Source organism: Phycomyces blakesleeanus (genome assembly GCF_001638985.1).
Source record: "Phycomyces blakesleeanus NRRL 1555(-) unplaced genomic scaffold PHYBLscaffold_16, whole genome shotgun sequence".
NCBI lineage: Eukaryota > Fungi > Mucoromycota > Mucoromycetes > Mucorales > Phycomycetaceae > Phycomyces > Phycomyces blakesleeanus.
The window spans coordinates 1116510-1137720 of NW_017265149.1; the positions used below are offsets into that span (position 1 = coordinate 1116510).

The following is a 21211-nucleotide window of genomic DNA, read 5'->3' on the forward strand; positions in this document are numbered from 1 at the left end:
CCAAGAGCTCTTTTAAATATATATTATCACTTTAATGATAATAGTAATAATCAAAAATAATAAAAGCGTTAGACTTGCAATCCAGCTTAATACTGGTCATATTCAAATTTGGTTTTCTGTGAAATGCAATACTCTAATATTATATTTTCAACTTTAAAGTTTTCCCATAATCTAATAAAAATATCATATCAAGCTAAAAGAAATTAAATGTCCAAAATTTAAGATAATAATAATAATATAATACAGATATATAACTATTCCTCCTTGACTTCGTTTTCATCTGTAGAAGTTCCCCACAGTGCCCACTTTGTTGGTAATAATGAGGTTAACTTTGTATACTCTGGCTCGGGATCTAATTGGGAATTCCGTTTCGCCAAGCCAATCTCACGATATATGCATTCTACAGCTGTCTTTACACCATTTTCCTAAATAACCAGGCAATAATATACATAGATGGATCAAATAAGATTTCTTAAATTACATATCTATTCCTACAATTCAATCTTACCGCTCGAATGGTTTCTCCAATAGACTTTGCTCTAGCTATCATACTAGAAGAGCTAGTGATGCTCACCAAAGCATCGGATAATTTGTTGATCGTTAACTTTGATATACAGACACCAATTCCGAGTTCTTCTACACGCTGTCCCCAAAAACGTTGATCTCCAAAGAATGGCTTAATAACTGTCGGGAGACCAGCTCTTAATCCAGCCGCAGTTGTACCTGCTCCTCCGTGGTGAACAACACCCTGGATTTGAGGGAACAGCCAATCGTGAGGAACTGATGATACATTAAATATTGTGCCGGGGTACTCGTTCAATATATCATTGGATTTATCAACCTCACCAGAAGCCTCATTTAATGTCTCACCCTTGGAACGAGCAGACCAGCCCTTACTAATGATGGCTCTGACATCGGCTTCAATAACAGCTTCAATAAGAGTTTTACTAAGGGCTTCAGGGTCTGGAACAATGATGGATCCAAAGCCAATATAGACTATAGGGCGTTGATCTTCTTTTTTGAGAAAGGCTACAAGAGCCTCATCAGGCTTCCAGGATTGGTACGGATTGTCGAGAAACCAATAACCTGTGACATGAACATAATCTGGCCAATCTCTAGGAGGAGATACGATTGTTGAACTGAAGGAGTATATATGTGGAACACGCCAGAGAGCAAGCCGATCAAGGGTTGTAGATTGTAGCTTTAGTTTGGTACGTCTAAAGCGGTTGATGTATCTTTGAGTGCCAGCCCACAATGCCATTTCAATGACAGAGTAAGTCATGTCATTGTAAATTCGACCGACTGCAGTAGTTTGGACAGCAAATGGGTGTGGGAAGCGAGTTGTCTGAGACCACGGAAAAGGCATTGACCTAAAATAGGGTATTCCTAAATATATATGCATTGTTATTTTTATCGTGTTAGAATGCATATATACAACGAGAACATATGAAATACACAGATGAAATTCATACCTAGTTTTTCGGCAAAATGAATGCCAACCATTACGCTCGGACTTTCGATCAAAAGGTCTGTTCCCTGGCAAGCCTCCCAAGCAGTTTCTAATAGAATCTCAAACCAGCCATAGAACTGTGAAGTAAGGTATGCGATTATTATCTTCCAAGCGTAATACCTCAAATATAAATACGACTTACAAAAGAAAGTCCTTCCCGTATAAAAGCAACCGACAAGAAGTTGTTATCAATACATAATTTCTAAAATAAATAAGTAAATAAATAAATAAGATGAAACACACTGTGTGTTTATTTCAATTTTTCAACTCTTTTGGCTCTTACCATCAGTTCACCTGGATCGCCTCCAATTGATCGGAATTCAATACCATGTCCCTCTACCCAACCCTTGTATTCTTCGTGAGATGCGATACAACACTTGTGACCGTCTAGCATCAATTGTTTGCACAATGCAATATAGGGCTGAACATCACCCCGGGATCCAATAGTCAAACATGTAATATGCATAGGTTTGGGTGACTTGTAATGTGTTTCCACTTTCTCAGTCTTGAGGGATGATAATAAGGGTGGTCCATCTAATTTTTGATAGAAAAACAGTTGCCAAATAAGTACCGAGTCTATTTAAGTAACAGAGAAGTGTACACCTACTATACTTTTCTGGAAGAAGGACATGTTCCTGAGACTTTGAAAGAATATCTGCTAAAGTAAGTGGATATGTGTGAATAGATATGGGTTTTTGAAGATTTTGTTTATCCGAAGATTTTAACATCCACTGTAGATATAGGACAGCATAGCATCTATCACGCAAGACTTGCGAGGAAAACTCAAAATACACCTGTTACAGAGATACAAACAAATAAGTTACTTTTTTCTTCTTCTTCTTCCTATTGGATAATCAAAAGGAAAACCTGTCTACCTCTTCTTGAATGTTCTTGAAAGTGATGCCAAGTCCAAAGAAAATATAATAACCCCGGCTTTTTAGGCGTCGAATATTTACAATGTCTTGACTGGGAACAATAAGCTACAAATATATCAATACATATGAAAACAAAATAAATAAAATGTACAGATAAGAAAGATGCAATTGGTATTTCGCTAATTACCTTTTGGCGTCCTGCAAGTATTCTTGAATGAAAACAAACATAGTTTTCTGTCAAGTAGATCTTGCCATAATACGGTAATATCTTCCATAATGCCGTATTAAAGACTATGTTTTAATAATAATACAGTTATTTATAAGTCTATAGTTTGATTAAACAAGTATAAAATATAGCTTACCCCCAACTACAGATTCAGCTGTTCCCAACATAGCAAAATGTGTCACCAACTGTTTATTCATTTTTGCTTGTTCATCCTGGTCCTCTTTTTTGATTTGAATTATGAGATCCGATCCATTAATGCCAAAGTTATTACACGGGCTATTCCTTTTTTGAAAATTCGACAGAAAAGCAAGACTAGTCCATGCTGACGACCCAGATTTGTTCTTATACAGGTGAGCTACAACCTGTTCAGTCATATCTTCTGGGGCACTGTTGGGATCAGGGATCAGTATCCCTGGGGAGGGATCTGAAACTCGGTGGCGATGATGAGCAAGTTTCTTTTCTTCTTCGGGATCTTTTTCGTCGCTGAATCCAAAAGGCCTCAGAGCAAAGTTACGGATAGAGTTTATTGAACTACTTCTAAATCTTCCGGATTTTTTGGTAGATTGACGAGGGGACAAAGTGGAAGCTTTGGGTATAGTGTCCGGAAGGGATTCAGCCAAGGGAGCCTCAGGCTGAGAGAAGTTTGGAGGGCTGGCTATAGATTGCGGGTCATGTTTCCGTCCCGAATGTATAGCTTCTGAAACCGCACGTGGTAGCTTTGAAAGTGTATTGTGAACCTCATGTGTAATGGAGCGTGTTTGTGCCGTGTCTGAGGCAAAAGGAGTAGCACTCTCGACGGCAAGACTTTTGGGGGGTGAACCTGAGAAGAGAGAAAAATCTGCGGCTGAAAAATCAGAATATTGGCTCCGCAACAAGGTCATTGGACTTGTAAAGGCGCTCACTAATAGAGCGAGTACAGAAGAAGGTGTTGACCCATTTCCAGGATTAACGCTCTCAAGATCGCCCAAATCTTCCTCTTTGGGAGCATTGATTTCAAATCGTTGGATCCCCTTTTCGGCCTGCCACAAATTGCGTAGGGTGCTCACAACAATGCTAATGTTGGGAAAAAACGCAAAAAAGTACTAGACTCAGGAAATAGGTAAGCTTTTCTTAAACATAATTTTAGGCAAGGATTGCTTGGTTCTAACCTCATCACTTTGATCGCCCATTTCGTCTAGGTCAGCAAACTTGATATTCAGATAATCCACAAATTCAAAGGCTTGGACTTGCTCAATTTGAGTAATCTTTGCCAAAGGTATAACAATTCGAACTGTGCTTCCGGTATTCTTGGCCATAAACACAGCCCTTTGCAATTCTTCCAGCCTAATAGAAATCAATCATCATTACCTCATATCAAATATATACCAAAAATAAAAAAATAAAAAAACCTGTTTCTTTAGCACAACACTTGCCATTCTTTCTGTGATACATCAGAGTCAGCATGTAATTCAAATCTTCGGCTGTCTGTTGCTAATATGATACCAAGTGGTTTCGTTGAAGATTCTTCAACTTGGATGATTTGCTCAAGGTGAATGGTACCCAGAGGTCTGTATTTACTTTCGGCTGATTCATACCATGAAAGCACATGATTGCGTAACTCAAAATAAAAGCGCGTCAATCGAGGTGATGTCCGATGCTTCTTCTTGGACAAATAACCTGTTTTTTGAGCCTAAATAAAAGTATAAAGCATTTATAAACAAAACAAAGTCCCTAATTTGAATAATCTCTAAGCTTTTTTTTAGCTTGCTTTACAAGCCTTACATCTTTTCCAGGTAATGCAGCGTAAAAACAGACATGTTTCTCGGTCAAGAAAAGAAATCCAGGTAATGTTACCAAGCGGACAAGATAGCACGGAAATTCTAATAAAGAAATGGGTTAAATAAATATACACATTGTGCGTAAATAAGCAATTCTTTATTTACAGCCCTTTTTTTCCCTTTATCTATTTGCTCTTTGGTTCCTGTTCTTTGTCGCTTAGCTTTATGTATTTCAAATATTCAACTGGTCTTACCACCAATCCATCGTTCAAGCGGCGATAGTTCAAACACAGACATCATCTCTGCCACTGCAGAAGTATCTCCAAGAGGTCTTCCGATAGACATCTCGGAGAGAGTACGTTGTGGGGCTGGCCTAGGAACATTAAGAGGGCTCGGGACTGTTTCAGTGTTGTCACTGCAGAAACATAAATTTTAGTGATAGTCTATTGGAATGAGATTCCTCATTCGACATGCAATAAAAAAAAAGGAAAGTAAATGCACCTTTGTGTTGTGTTCATTATTGTTCGAAATGAGTTTTTTTTTGAGAGACAAGCAGTATAAGAAACGTATAAATCAGCTCAGAGCTCACTTACTCTAAATGCTTGCCAGTCCCGCTCATAAAATAGAATACAATAGAAAAAAAAGGTATAATAAAAAAATAAAATTAAAATAAAATAAAACTTGGACCTGGTTACATTCATCCCATTACAAAGTGTCAATGGGTCAGTAGTGCAACCCTCGGGTCGACTAATCAGCCGAAATATTTTAGCACGCATGAAAGACAAACCTAATTATTTACGCCGGTCAGCCATTTATTTCATTTCATTTCAATTTATTGCTATATGTTATTATTATGATTGAATAGTTAAATGCAAGTGTATATGCAAAAAAGGAAGGGCGTATACATAGTGTGTAGTTCCATGAAGAAGATATTTAAGAGGGAGTGTGTGAGAGAAAGGGGTGAGATAAGAAGGGAGGGAGAAATAATGGGTAAATAAGGCAAAACGTTTTTGTTGTTGTTGTTGTTGTTGTTGTTATTGTTGTTATTGTTGTTGCCTAAGTGTAGCGTGTAAAATCCAGCAGGGCTTCCAGACTAATTCCTTCCTTTGGTTTTGTTGCATTAGCCAGAGGTGTTGTTGGCGCAGATGTGTTACCAGTTGCCCTGTCTCTTACACGCCTAATGTGTCTCAGTCGTTCTCGCCAATGAGCAACATACTCCCGCTTTCCGTTGGCTCCAGATTGCACCTGAGCAAAAATATTAGCGTGTAAGGCCACTTGTCGAACAAATCCGGGAAGTGAATGAGCCGAAATCAATTTTGGTTCGGTAATCGGTCCAATATCCGGCATGTCCGGCCTTCGCTGTAGTTCCACCCTGAAGAATGAATTCTCGGCACCCCACAGGGCTTGTGTTGCCATGGTCTCGGTCGATATAGAGTGTGGCGAGACAACAATGTTCACAAAGTTAAACTGTCCGGGAAGCGTATTAAATGCATAGTCAGCCCCAGAATCATTGTAAACAATTGACACATAATCGTTTCCGATATGTCGCTTCTTTGCACTACATTGAGGATCTCGTTCAAGATTGGTAGGCATCATTGTTGCCACGTGGAAGATCATCTCAGTTACATCATCCTTCCAAAAGTATGCGTGTCTACCATCGATATCCATCTCACGGTCCAATCCACCCGTATTGCCTGTATTACCACGGAGACGTTCAATTGTACCCAATCCGTGGAGAAATTTGATGTAGTCTGGAGACCCGATAGTATTTGCCAAAATCTCGACCTCGTGATTCTGTCCAGGTCCTACATACAGTACTCCAATCTTGTGAAAATCAACCACAGGTATACGATCAAGCGTAGCCAGTGTACGCAAGGTAGCATCGTCATCAGGTAATGGAGGGGGTGCCTCGACAAGGCGAGTGATATCTGGATAATTATATAGTTGAAGGTAAAGCAAACCAGGGTCAAGCAATTGGTCTGCTTTTCTAATATTATTCCCTGGATGGGCCGAATTTTGAGGATCAGACATGATTTCCTTAATCATCAATCCTCTTCTTTCTTCCACTTCGGATCGAATTGCGAAAGGGTCTTGTTCTCCTTGTATTGCCCTAGGACCTGTAGTCATGCTATCCGTAGGGAGCTTTTGAGAGAGAGAACCTCGTCTGTAAGAAAGATCTGGGCTGGTAACTGTAACTTCAGGACCTTGTACAGGAGTCATTGATGCACTTCCAGATCGAGATAGAGGCAAAGAATAACTTGCGTTAGCTTGTTCAGATTGGCGCCGTGAATGTGGCTGAGTCACGGTCGTTTTCTGGTCATCATCTCGTGTATCTTCAAAAGTAATTCCTAAAGCATCTTCGTCAGACTTTGGTTTCCATCCATCATCAAGAGGTCTTGCTTCAATATCTGGCTGACATTGCATCATCAAGAGAGCAGGTAAAGTTTTGTAGTCAACCTGGTCCGTTTTTATCTTGTTTTCAATATTACACATCATAGAAAATGTTCCCGATGGTCGGCGGATGGTTACTTCTACCCAACCTATGACCTTGGCTGTCTTGAGAGTTAGAAGCGTATGACCATAGACCCATGTTCGGCTATTCTTCGTCCCAGAGGTTTCTCCTATCAGAACTTTTGAGACAAGTGATTTTGTAGGTGAAAGGCTGATATCAGAGAAGCTGAAACGAGAAAGCATGTCAATGCAAGTAAAAGTTTGTTCGTCAATCGGGCGTCCGAGTGGATTTCCACCTAACAAGCGTTGGATAATAAAGGGCACATGTTTACGCCGTTCTCTGAGAGGCATTGCTGTGAACCAGATTGTGATAACCAGATAAGCCATGATAAGTACATATTGAGCCATGGCACTCTGATGTTGTTGAGGTTCTTTGGATTGAAGAGGAGTAGACGGTGAACTGCCTGGAAGTGGCGATCCAATCATAGGTGAACTGGTTGGTGTGGAGGTCGCTGATTGGGACTGGGTAACTGTGTGGGAATATTGAAGATAATTGAGGGCAATAGCAAACACGGGTTTATACATATCGCTCGTAAAGTTGGAATATAAATTTGGAAGTCTTGCCAATGCAGACAGGAATTCGAGAATATGCACAGATACACTGCTGACAGAAATTATCTGGGACATTTTCTGGAGTATTTCATTGATCATCTTGGCTATCGATAGAGGGAGTTCATGGCAGCACAGGTTGAGAGCGTTGATACATGGTTTTGTTGATGCTGTGACATGAGTTATTCCTATGTAGAAGGCATAAACAATTTCATCCTGATCCTGTTTACTGAATACACGACGATAGGATATCAACATTGTCAATATGTCATAAGCATAGCGGTTGAGGTCATTGCGTTTGACGGTCGGTGGTAAGGTGCTCACATTCTCAAGGAATTTTCGAGTGTTTATCCATTTGACAACAGCTCTCCTTAGCTTGTGTATCTGAAGAGTGGCACCGCAGAAAAGATGCTTGTTTGACAGCTGGATAGGAAGTCGTTTAAGAACAAAGAGAACAGTATCCCAATCAGAACTTTGTGAGATAATCTTGATGTAGGCCTTGAGTGCTTCATCAAGTGGGAGGGAAGTACCGCTACTGGGATCAGTATGTTCGTCAAAATAAGACAAAACGGTTGGGCTAGGTTGTTTTTTCACTGGAGTCAGGGTCACAGCAGGGCCTAAAAGTCCTGCGGATTTATCTTCTGGCTTACGCCTCTCTCGCTCTCTACGCATTGTAGCAGTGGTAGGATCGTTGAGATCATCTAAAAATATTGAATCAATCCTATTGTAGGTATGTATTGCTTTCTTTGTTGCTCTCCTATCCATTTTCTTCTACAGCTAGCTTACCTTCTTGTATCACATATATTCTATGATTTGGAGGGCATCGAAGACGGAGGAGTAAATCTAATGCAATAATCTTGACGCCACCTGAAGGACACATCACATCATCGTTGCTATTCGCTGATTCTGTAATCACCTTAAAAACCTTTGCGCATGCCGTACTCTCACCGTACAAAAGGCGTTCAAATATTGTAATGAGACCATTCATGGCCGAAAGTCCCATACACGCAGAATGTTCTTGTTTGCTAGAAGGAATCATTGGACTAACTGCAGGAGAAACCGACGTGCTTCTGGGAAGAGTCATCAATGGAGAGTGTAGTCGATGAGAGGTAGGCTGTGATTGGCTATGAGAGCGTCGCAAGCCGGCCATTGTTGCCTCTTCCTTGAGAGATTGGATTTGTGTTTTGGGTTCTCGAAAGCACTTGCACCGAGCACATTCGTCCAAGAGCTCTAACATTGTATCAAAACAAGTTTTATCACGACAATCGTGAATAGCATCTACCAAAATATCAACAACCCCTTGACGAATCTCTGTATCTGGCTCGTGGGCCATCTTGGTCATCATTGGGATTATCACCTTGGTGTACATTTCTTCGGGATAAAAATCCCTTGCGGATTCATAAACATGTCTAACAATCACGAGTGTGCGTTCACGTATGATGTGTGAAACTGTGACAGGTACGAGAAAGGTTTTGATAACATCAAGAAGGAGGGAGAGCCAATTCTCGGCAGATGGTAGCAAAACATGTTCGGTTTCATAGTATGTCAATAGAATGCTAGCTAGATTCTCTGAAATAACGTGTCGGATAGTATATAATGTTTTCATAAAGCGTGCAACTGGACCGAGGTATTTTTTGGTGGTGAATTGGCTGTGAATTCGAGTGATGAAGCGTACAAATTGATAAATAGGATCCAGTCTATCTGCCTTTTCATCCACGACAGGATATTCAAACATATCTTTGAGTGGACTGTCGAGCTTAAGGACATATTCCGTGCAATTATCGATGCAATCCCAAATAACATCCCAGTCGAGCAAGCCCAGTTTGTTTTCGGGGTTCTCTACCAGGGATACAAGACAGTTCAATACAGAAGCACACATTACTCCATTTTGCTGGAGAGTAGCTCTTCTTAGATACATGAGTAAAACCGTATCTGAGACCATATATGTTTCTGCCCCTGTCTTAGATTTCTGTCCCCAAGCAGCTTCACTGAGAAGTTGCATAGCACCTTGGGCAATTACTGGATTAGCTGGACTATCAAGGAACTTGCAGAGCGTCAGGATTGAGCTGTGAGCGCAGTGAGATCGTAAAAGGTTCATGAAAATGGACCAGACAGAGAGTGAACCGGTTGGGAGTACTTCTTCTGGCAAAACTATAGACTCGCATAGGATTTCCAAAAATGTCTTGAGGGCCTCAAATGGCACAAACCGGTAACGTACCACAACGTCTGCAAATGTTAAACAGGCTTGTATATCTTTTGGGTGATGGGACAGTTGGAAGGCTGCTCGTACGGCTTTTATCATATCGGCCACCTCAGTTTCTTCAAACATCGCAAAGTTGAATTTTCCTGTGAGGGTCAGAAGGTGGAGAATGTCACTAAGATAGTCAATAGGAACGGCTTTTGGTGATTGGTCTGGTGCTCTTGAGAGGGCCATGTCGATCCAGGTCATGAGGAGTTTGGCGATATTTTTCTCAAACCCAGAGATGTCTCGACCTCCTTTGCATAAAGCATACAGGACATTGTACATGTCGACAAAATCCTCCCAATGGTCGCGACTCTTGAGAGCACTATAAAATGTAACACGCGCCATGCCTAGGTCATCATATTGACCATGAATGCAGGCCAACATGAACTCAAACACTGTGTGGCGTGCATCCCTGGGTATAGGGACTTCAAGAATATCTTGAACTGCGAAAAATATATTTTCAAGGTGAGAGAACTTATAATTTTTACAGAGCTCTGATAGAGCCTTTAGGTGTCTGCAACGCACTTGAAGTGGTTGAGAATTCGACAAGAGAGGTAGGGCCGGGCGTGCATCGAGAGGTGTAGAAGGGTCGACATCGGTCAGATTAAAACAGGATTCCACAGAGAAAGAAGATGCCCGTGGTCGAATAAGATTGCTAAGCCAGCGATTCGATACAGAAGCAGGCTGCTTGTTCGACAGAGACATGTGGGTGGAAAGAATGTCTTTCTTTTCGTTTTTTCTTTCTTTCTTATGGTTTGTAAGACACAAGTAAAACCAACTGTTCTTGGGCACTTAGCACAGAGATAGAGGGTTAGTGTGCTGTGACCGTAAATTTGAAAAAGGAAAAGGAAAGAGCTTGGAGTTTCGGGGCAGTTGAAAGCAAGTAAAAAGTAATAATAATAATAATAAGAAACTTTTTTAGTTTATAGTTCAGGATTTCAGCCTATTTTATTATTATTGCCGAGCGTCTATAAAGATAATGACGCTTTATATATATAGAGATACTATTAGGGCCAAGCCGTTCCCACATGCCTTGATGCCCTGATTTCTGATTTCATCAGCCCACTTATTATAAATGTCGTTTTTATTGACGATGAAGTTGGTCTGGTTAAATAAAAATTCATCAATATAGACTTGAGAAAATTCTTATTAAAATCAGCTACATACAAGTGATATGTATTATGACACCAGTAACACTGTATAGCATATATATATGCACACGTTATGAAATATAATTATCTGACATGTTGCCTGGAATTATCAGGAGGTATAGCCTATTTGTGTAAAATCCCAATTGTCTCATTGCCCCATGATCAAAAATATGTGTGTCTAGAACATAGTCTATTCTGACATAATTTTACTTTATTACTATTGTACTTGACATTGCCATTATTATTACTGTTATCATTATCATCATTTAAAGAAAGTAAAGCTCTCCAAATCTCACCAGATATTGTGAGTATCTGAATCTTAAGTTTTAATATCGACTGATCTAATAAAAATCATCTTTGTCATTATACTGCTTTCTATTGAATAAACATTCTTGGTTTTTGCTAACCACAATTCTTTTAGTTTGTGAACATTTACTATATTTTCACTTATTATTCGCACATCGGTAAGTAAATTTTTGCACGCTTGGATTTTATTTTCATATAAAATTATTTTAAGATTATTGAAAAAAGTGGTTCTTTAACACTAGAGTGAGGAAAAAGAAGCCATAGAATGACATATTAACCTTAATTATTGAACTTCTTGACTTTTTTTTCGTAGATTCTTTGATAAATTCGGTGAGATTATCCTTATAATTTTGTGTAAAATAAAAATTCAAATGTGTGAATTTAATTGGAAGAAATGTGTGAAAAAATTTATTCAAAGTTGGCGAATAATTAGTGAAAAACAGTACTTTCGAAAATATTGATTTGCTTTCCAATAAACAATACACAAAAAAAAGTACTTTCGAAAATGAGATCAATTTCCGGAACAGTGATCCGAAAATGGAGAATACTTTGCTTGAGACATACGATGGTGTGATGTGGATGAAATTCCTTTTGTTGATATTGAACGATCTCTCATTCTCACTTTGAACATCGATTGGATTCAATCATTCAACAATGCAACATACTCCTGCGGCGCATTTTACCTTGCAATCAACAATCTTTCTCGCAGTGAAAGATTCAAGAAAGGCATTGATATACTCCTTGGGCTAACACCTGGTCTAAAAGGAGTAAGTACATCAGATATCAATCATTACCTCAAGCATCTGGTACACGAGTTTAAGGAGTTGTACATGGACAATACAATCAAGACCCACCAATGTCCAAATGGTACCACTACTTGACCTGCCCTCTTCACGGCTCCCTGTGACATCCCTGCTGCAAGGAAATTATATGGATTCACGTCTCATATGAGTACAAACGCATGTCATAAATTTAATCGTCAAGTATTCCGATTAGCTGGAACGAGCTCTGTTGGTTATTTCGGATTTGATTTCTCAAAATGGCTTCTTCGTTCTCGGATTTCTTGAAGCTTCACGAAGTCTTTCAATGACAATTCGTGGAAACGAGCCCCTGCCACCATCCGCCTTGCCATTAAAAACAAGACCTTTGTCATTTATGCCAAAACATGAATACGACTGTCTTGTAGGATACTACCAAGCTGCATACAAGAATTCTCGGATCTCAAGCTGCAAAGATATAATTGATGACTCACCTTTCGTCAATGACTGGATCGAAACGGTGAAGTCTGTTGATCTTCTTGGTCAGACCTACAAAGGGTGCATTGGCACAAATGGCCGAGGATCATATGTACAAGCATACTTCACTGAACGAACTGGGTCGGAACATGCGTATGTTGGAGAGATTCAGTACCTTTTTGTTCACAACTTTAAGCCAACTGTTTCTTCTCTAACATACAGACATCCCCAAAGTAGCCAGCATGTATTTGCATTTGTTAAATGGTTTAAAACCACCTCTGACAAAACAAGAGAATTGGAAGGAGTCGAGTTGTTGCAAGATGAATTCTACAAGGCAGATTTCCAAAGCATCCTGCCTGTACATCGGATTCTCATGACAGTTGCAATAGTAGACTACAAAACTATAAGAAACGTCAGCAAAAAACTCGCAGCTCCTTTACCTAAAAGAAATTATTATTAATTCCCACATTTATACGTATATCTATTTTTTGAAATAAAAAATATTTTTCAAAAAAAAAAAAACGCCCTAAAAAACGATTCGAGATCTAGTACAAGAAGTATCGCCTTAGTCTTGCGTATATAGATATCACGGTTTATCTGCACAATCGTGTCGATTAAAAGCAGTTTATTTGTAGAATCCAACTCAACTCAATTTTATTTGTTTTATTGAATTGTCCAATAGAGCATATTTTGTCTCAATAGAATGTTTCGTATTTAGAAGTTCTGTTATTATATCTTATTCATTAGGCTCTCACTTTTAAAACAAACGTGGCATAAAACGGTGTTTTAAAAACGAACCTATATTTTGGTTGAGGTTGACGCGTTGGATTTTTTATAAGAATTATACTTCAACGTATTGATCATTATACTTTCGGAATTAAGGAGGACTGCTCTGATTTAACATAAATATACGGTTTATAGAACCAACTTATGAAAAACTATATAATACAATTATCATGTCACTCAAAAACTTACATTTTGTAACATATTTTCAGAAAGACAACCTTCGCAGTGATGTATGTTATAATGTAGGCTATAAGGTTGTAGTTTTCTTGAAGCGCAGCTTTCTCCACCGCGAACCATATCGGATAAGAATGATAACAATGGTGTTCGAGACCACAAGAATAAGTCCAAGAATAGTAAACATCCATCCGGTACCAATTCCTTGGATCCCTGGATCAATTGCAACGGTGGCAATCGCACTAATAAAAAAAAACCAAATATTAATATATAATTTTGTGATGCAGTTTATTTTAATTATAAGAGAAAGTTACCCAAGTATGCATCGCACAAGATTGTTTGAGGCAGTAATGGAAGCACCTTTACCAGGAAACAGATCAACCAAGAGAGTTTGGAACGTGGTCATAATACTGGTAACTGAGATTCCAACTATTGATTGTAATGTTTATATCAAGGTCAGTTTCTAGACCTGTAAAGTCATGGTTAGTTACCAATGAACTGAAGAAATAGAATTGCGCCCAACGGAGCGTTGATATGAATACACCAGCCGTAGATAATAGTTACAGTCTGAGTGAGACCTGCATATATCCACAGCATACGAAGTCGAACGTAATAAATTGGAAAGGCAGTTGAAATGCTGCCTGTAACTGGATCTTTCTCGGCCAATAGTCCAAGTTTCTGACAAAGATATCGGAAATCACGATCGAGAAGTTTTCCATTTGATAATGACCCAATAAGAGAGCCAATACCTTGACAAAGGAAACAAAGACCAACTTGTATTTCACTGAGACCATAATATTCTTTAAAAATAGATGGTGTCGACGTAAGAAAGCAATACAATACTGAGTAGTGCAAGGCATTGTAGAGTAAGGCTAGGAAAACATCGACTTCAAGGAGGTAATGAAATGGTAAGGTGAAATTAGGGATTGTTCGGAACTGGCTTGTGCTTTTGATATTTGAAATGGACTGGTCCTCGTATTTGCCTTGTGCAGCTTTTTTATGGCGGTGGTGGTTTAACCATTGGATTGGGGTGGGATTTGCATAGCCAGATCCATCCCCTACTAATGCACGAAGAGTCTCGGGGATTAAGAAGAGGATAAGGGAAAAAACGATAGCTCCGATGATAAACAAAATCCAAAAATTAAACCTAATTAAGAATATGTAGAATAAACTTAGAATTTGAAGTGATTCAATGCATATTATACCCTTCATTATAATTACCTCCATGATATTGTTTCTGATACAATTCCGCCTATTACTGGTCCTATTACCGGTGCCATGAACTGTCCAGTAGAGTAGATGCCAAAATAGGTCCCACGTCTATAGCTCATGGTTAATCATGTATATCTGTCAATATCAGAAACTGAAGAAAAGGAAATGTCTATAGATACCTAGCAGAGTCAGAGATATCTGATATTACACCAGCACCTGAGTTCAATGATTTTTAGAATGATGTAGGTAATAATTGTCACTTTTAATAATGCCTACTTCTGTATGTAAAGCAATAGATAAGTGCCAAGAAGTGGAATATAACTCACCAATTGCAACAACAGAACTTGATCCAAATGCCTGTAACATTCGTAGTACCAATAGTAACCAATAGGTTTTGGATTCTGCAAGTCCAGCACACGCACCGAGATATATAACAAGAGTCATTATATATACAGGGCGTCTTCCCCAGACATCAGCTAGAGATCCCCAAAAGGCTGGGGATATACCCTGACAGACCATGTAGAGTGTAACTGTCAAATTGACAAGCTCTGATTTTATTCCAAAGTCCTTTAAAAAAATTAATATTTTTGTGCTTTTCTTATATATTATCAGTACATTAATATTTAAAGCTTCATTTACCGTTTTAATATCGTTCAATGCAGGAAAGTAGATGTTTGCCGATAATGGAGAAAGCATACCGGCAGCGGAGGAGATAAACACAATAAGTAATATTCGTCCAGGTGAAAAGGCTGAATATGGCTTCTGTATTTCATCAAGCCCTTCTTTCGTCTGGATAGAACCAGCATCTGAGCACATTATACTATTATCTAGTTGAATAATAGTATCAGAAAACGTAGCAATAGACACTACCGGAGCATAGAAATATAATTTTGATGTATTAGTAGAACTTTCATCATAGCCTACAGTCTTATTTTATCTGATCCCTTTCTTGAATAACATGCTCTGCTCTTTACCTTTACTAGATTCGCTCATTCTTTAAGATATAAGAATTCTTTACTAGGTTGTATACTAGCAATAATTGCATAGATGTACAGTATAGACAAACAATATTAACTCTTGTGGAGAGTTGATTTATACTATGGGCTGTATACAAGATCAATACTCCTATAAAAATCAATATTAATTAAACAAATGGTGCCTTATATATACACATTTACAGCTGCAACTTTTAAGCTTGGTAATCTAGTATATTTTATACTAGAGTGCGCAGCGTTTTTGAACTAAATATCAATAGGGTGTTGATCTGTTGTGTCCTTATTAAGCATATTTCCTAAAAGTTTGTCTCAGCAGAAAGAAAGACACAGGGAAATAGATAACCCATACTTATTCCTAAAAATATACTCGAGCATTAAGGCTAAATCTTAACCCAGCACTTACACTTCGTTTAAGTTAACAGTAACATTTTGCAAGTGCAACAGTAAAAAAAACGTCACGGGATTTTGATAAGTATGAATAAATACCTATACATGTTGTCATTATCTCTTATATATATATATTAAATAATAGCTAGAAAGCCGACTATGACTCAACGAGGAGACTTACAAACGCATGAAGGTTTATAGTCTGAGAACATTTAATTAAGCAGGGTGAAATGCAGGTCATAAAGGCTTGATATAATGACAATTGCGATGTAATAATATTTTCTGGAGCTTCTCAGTCCATCTCCTGTTGACTCTCACTTTTCTTTTTGATATAGTGATAGTGATAGTGATAAAGCTACCTAATGTCATTATATAAAACACTAAGTGTATATTTTGAAACATCGTACTGAAGATTACATATATATATATATAAAGCCTGGTGCATTTACTGGAGTATATATTATTGTTAAAAAATATGCAGTGGTAATACTAGGGGTATTCGTAATTTGTTTTATGGGCTATTATTTTAATAATTGGAAACTTAGATGCTGTAATGTTATTTTGTTAGAGGGTAAAAATAATGAATTACATCTATTACTATTCAAATCCTTTGTAGTTCAAATCATGGTTATATAATGACTGGTTTACACTGTATAGGAGTTTATTGTACGTGTGCATGGTGTGTAACAGTTCCAAACAGTGTTAGCTTGCAGGTTCATTAGCAAGAAGGAATTAGAGTTCGGTTGTTGAGTTTGTATTTCACTCGACTGTGGTCTGTATACCACAGAACCTATAGCTCTTACCTTGGGATAAGCACTACCAGCAAGATCGCGAGGTTCTGCTCATAATAAATCGAATATGTTTGAATGTCTGTTTGGCACAAACTGAACTACCATTGAAGTATATATATCATTCTATGAAAAAGTGGGAGTAGTTGAAACTACTTGTTAGTTCTGCCAAAAACTAACCGATTTCTTAGATATTGTCAAATACTTAAAAAGCTTAGGATTCTTCAATTCTATTTTAATGTTATGGACCAATTTTGAAAAGAAAGCTCTTGCCTGTAATTCAAGAAACCATCTCGGGTACCAAATAGATAATAAACTGATTGCTTGATTTTTTTTTAAAAAAAAAGGGTTGAAGGGTCAAGCAAACCGTATAATCTTCATATATCTTCAATCTGAATTTATATCTTCTTTTGATACAACACACAGTCATATCTGCCAATAGAATTTTAGTGCAATTGTGTTTCTTTATTCTGTAGAGTAGAGAGAACATGGGTTTATAGCAATCTCCTACCGTACACTTTTTCCGGAAATTATTGGTTCAAAAATAAAAAACTATTTGGTGCAAAAATGGAATTCACCAAACGCACCAAAAAAGATGGTTTAAGCAGAGAAATGGTAGAAAATGGCACCAAATTTTATCTTTAGTTTTGCACCAATAATTTCCGGAAAAAATGTATTTTAATTGTAAAAAGGCAATATGTGCATATGTTCAAAAGAAAAATTAAGGAAGATGCTTTACTATTGTGTCTAGTAGCCAAAACTTTCGTACTTTGACATTTGGTGGTGGAAAGGGCTCGCTGTAAAGCTGGGTCGTCTTTTCTCCAGTAACATCCCAAACTGTAACATATTCGAAGTCTCTGCCTGCGATATTTACTTTGATGTCAATTTTATCCAAACCAAAGCGCATTCTCATGACCAATATTTCATAGTTAACCTCCTTTCTATCATCGATTGGAAACTTGGTATCGAAGATAGCCACTAAATCAATTTCTTTAGCAGTAGGATACTCTGGAATTGGCTCATCACCGTCGTATGCATACATAGCTATCAATTATCACACTTAGTTTATACGTACACACTATTGAACAAACTTACATATAATTGGGACAACATTCTTTTTCCAGATGATCTTTCTTGTAACCCATGTGTCTTCTTTGACTGGGTCTCCCTTACGAATACACATATAAAATCTATTTTTGCTCGATTTTGTATTGGTGTCATTTTCAGTCTCATCAATAGGTGAACAGATCTTGATTCCGTATGTACGGCGTAAAATACGTTGAGTAACTTTGCGTGGATGTTGACCGAATAAGGCTGCTCCTTTCATTACTGCCAAATATGATTCTTCAATAACCTTGAAAGTCTTGACTCGATCATCAAAAGTATTTTGGATTCGTTCTTGAAGATATGGCGATTGCCCGAATCCTCCAGTAATAAACATTACATCCACTTCTCTGTCTCCTAGTTGCGAAAATTGTTTTTCAATTACATGAAGTACTTCATCTACTACTGGCTCGAATGTTTTGCGGATATCGTCCAATGTAAACAACTCCTCGTCAATTTCTGGATGATTCGTAATAAGTTCACGATTAATTTCATCCAAAGCTTCGACTATATTTTCGTTGTCATCACCACCAAATAATTCCTAGAAAACATGACAAGAATAATGTTTTATAATTATACTCAATAACCCTCTCTTAGACTCAATATATTGTATTCATTCTAGTTTACCTTTAAACCTTCTTTAAAAGTATATGTAGTAATATATATATCCCAGTCATTGATTCCGGGATATTTAGAAACCTTTTCTCTCAGCATAGTTTCAAACTGAGCATCCACAAAGCTGGATCCACAAGAACTACCAGTTCCCATGGTAAGTTCTTTTAAGCCATTTACTCCCGATGAGTTGTCTCGTTCAAATACAGCAATATCTACAGTTCCGCCACCAGCATCACATATCATGTAACAATCACCATTTTCGAGTACTAATTCAGGGGACTCGTATTCAGCGTGCAAGGCAGCAGCAACAGCTTCATCAACAATCAATAATCTTCCGGGCTCATCATATTTTGTGATGATACCAGCCAATATTGCAGCCTCTCTCATGATACCCTTTGATTCTTCAGACCATATAGTTGGGACTGTCATACAATATCTGTACTCGGAAGAGTCTATACATGCTGGGTACTCTTTAGGTACATTTTTGCATATGTCTTTGTACATTTCTCTCAAGTAATCACCAATAACTAGATTACAATATTAATGTCCACTTTGCATTATATGTGCGGTCATTTTTGTCTTTAAGTTTTACCTTCTACTGGGGTTAGATTGTGCGGTAAGGGTAGATGGTCTTTGATAGTTCTGTCCAGCCATAGTTTGACTCTTGTCACGTAATATCCTGAGTCGGGATTAAGACGGACTTCATCATTGGCATCTTCTCCATATTGAAGAAGTTCCTTGTATTCTTTTTTATAAAACATTGTGGATGGGGCTTCTTTATAGATCCAAGGTTCGTCATCCTCTCTATGTATACAAAAGAATATTAAAATAAATGCATTGTATTTAAAATACACAATTCCAATACTGGTTTCGTTTGAAGTATATATTGGCCTATAATATTTTGGATATGTAATATTGATTCACTTGTGTATTCTACATTATCAAATAAGACCTGATATGCATATTTAAGCACAATATCTAATATCTTACATAGGGTATTCATACTCTTCCGCTTCATCATCCTTTAAACTCGCTATTTGGTAGCCTGAAAAAGTAGTTCCAAAGTCTAATAAGCGTATTTTAAGCTTATGCTGGTAAGTTCTACTCCTTTGATAAGGTTATTATTACTATTACCTATTCCAACGATAATACTATAGACTTTTAGTGTACTCTCCATTGTTAAAATTATATATTGAATATGACAAAAAAAAATGAAAATAAAGAAATAAAAAGAGGTTACGAGATAAAATTTAAACTTTTTTTATTTATTTGTAGTTCTTAGAATAATCTCTTGTGTGGTTGTACAAAAACTCGATATTATTTACTTGTGACACCTTACCGAATAGTGAATACTTTATTGATTTTATTCAAGTCAGGCAAGTTCTTTAAATCTATTATATAATCGAGGCATACAAGTCTTCCCTTTGATACATATAGCATGTCTTATGTGCTGCTCCTTCATTAGACAAAAGTACAAAACACTCATAAGGAAAAGATGAGAAATAGCAAAATATTCATTTTTAAAGCTCAAATATTACACGAGCCAAACAACATCTATTCTATATCAAACTATGGTTTACACACACACACAAATCAAGTCTTTAATGAATTGGCTAACAATCACAAGTAGTAATATTATTTGGCAAATTAAAAATAGATAAAGTGTAATAAAGGAGAACATACCAACTTGGTATAATGTATGATCATTTCATAGGAATCAAAGTCCTTTTTTGTTAGGATGTATTTCTTTGTTTTACAAAACCTTACTTACAATCCAATAGACTGGGTGGCAATACAAATGTGAATTCCGCTAAAGAAGAGAAATGGATATGAATGTTACCTTTATGTTTTTTTTTTATACTTTATAATTTTAAAAGGAAAATACCTTTCTATCAGTAGCTCATAATAGTGACTATTTCATATTTTGATATTATAATTTAAGTATAAAAATGAAATGACATAAATGTAATGCTCATATGTATTTCTCCTCTTTAGAGGAATACAAATTCGTATTGCCACCCAGCCTACTGAACTGTACATCTCATCTATACATAAAAAATATTATTATTATTATTATTAAGTTCGCCTGCTTGACACGAGTTATTATAGCTTGAATACGGAAGTATTCTTTTTTGGAAGATCGAATGACAATTATACTTTGGATGAGACTATGGGCAGAAATTAAATCTCTAGAAAAACTATATAAATGACCCAATAAAACATTATTATAATGACGGCCCCGAGTTAAGTTTATGCACTTTGTGTGAACAGATCGAAAAAAGATTGGTCAAAGATAAAACAAATTCCAAAGTCTAAGCCGTATTGTCGGATTACAGTTTTTATTTTATTTTATTTTTTTAAAAAAAAAGACGAGAAAAAGGCAACCAACTCTAATCTGCTAGTCTTCTTCCTTTGCTAATTGAATTGGTAGTAAGACCATGCTTGATAGAAGAGCCCGTATTATGTGAACTTAATTTTTTTAAGCTTTTGAACAAAATTTGAGCTTTTATAAAAATGGTGTGGACAGATAAAAATGTATTCCATTGGGTAAGTTCATTCTGGCCTTTGTTTCATCTTTAATTAATCTTTTCTATCTGTAGACACCAAACATTTACAAGTAAACACACATTAAATGAACTTTTCTACAAAAATTGTTAGTGATTCTTAAGTGTACTAAAGAATCTTATTATGTTTTATTCAATAAACCTGAAATTATAAAACGTAGAAAACATATGTGAATAAAACTTTACATCCTTGAGAGCGGAGATACATATTATTCCATAAA

At 37.2% G+C, this 21211-nt stretch overlaps 5 protein-coding genes across 5 annotated transcripts; 1 reads left to right on the plus strand and 4 right to left on the minus strand.

Annotated features, from left to right (window-relative positions):
• Positions 1-368: 368 nt before the first annotated feature.
• On the minus strand, positions 369-1997 carry PHYBLDRAFT_87448 (glycosyltransferase family 1 protein; the record flags this gene model as incomplete). The annotated part of the gene is made up of 5 exons (XM_018443664.1): positions 369-425; positions 509-1386; positions 1473-1587; positions 1653-1712; positions 1794-1997. Coding segments are annotated over 5 exons (1314 nt in total), but the record flags the coding sequence as incomplete, so codon positions are not given.
• Positions 1998-5161: 3164 nt separating this feature from the next.
• Positions 5162-10378, minus strand: PHYBLDRAFT_187792 (hypothetical protein; the record flags this gene model as incomplete). The annotated part of the gene is made up of 2 exons (XM_018439424.1): positions 5162-8129; positions 8215-10378. The coding sequence occupies 2 exons, from the start codon at positions 10376-10378 to the stop codon at positions 5425-5427; spliced, it is 4869 nt and encodes a 1622-aa protein (XP_018289482.1). The 3' UTR covers positions 5162-5424.
• Positions 10379-10897: 519 nt separating this feature from the next.
• On the plus strand, positions 10898-12825 carry PHYBLDRAFT_147911 (hypothetical protein; the record flags this gene model as incomplete). The annotated part of the gene is made up of 3 exons (XM_018431972.1): positions 10898-10940; positions 11689-11997; positions 12137-12825. 3 exons carry the CDS (start codon positions 10898-10900, stop codon positions 12823-12825), a joined length of 1041 nt encoding a protein of 346 aa, XP_018289457.1.
• Positions 12826-13398: 573 nt separating this feature from the next.
• On the minus strand, positions 13399-15353 carry PHYBLDRAFT_114493 (hypothetical protein; the record flags this gene model as incomplete). The annotated part of the gene is made up of 7 exons (XM_018428397.1): positions 13399-13567; positions 13640-13754; positions 13817-14472; positions 14547-14645; positions 14717-14753; positions 14864-15104; positions 15177-15353. 7 exons carry the CDS (start codon positions 15351-15353, stop codon positions 13399-13401), a joined length of 1494 nt encoding a protein of 497 aa, XP_018289458.1.
• Positions 15354-17428: 2075 nt separating this feature from the next.
• Positions 17429-19603, minus strand: PHYBLDRAFT_147913 (hypothetical protein; the record flags this gene model as incomplete). Its single annotated transcript, XM_018431973.1, has 6 exons — positions 17429-17751; positions 17803-18352; positions 18439-18953; positions 19019-19230; positions 19417-19492; positions 19561-19603. 6 exons carry the CDS (start codon positions 19601-19603, stop codon positions 17429-17431), a joined length of 1719 nt encoding a protein of 572 aa, XP_018289459.1.
• Positions 19604-21211: the final 1608 nt, after the last annotated feature.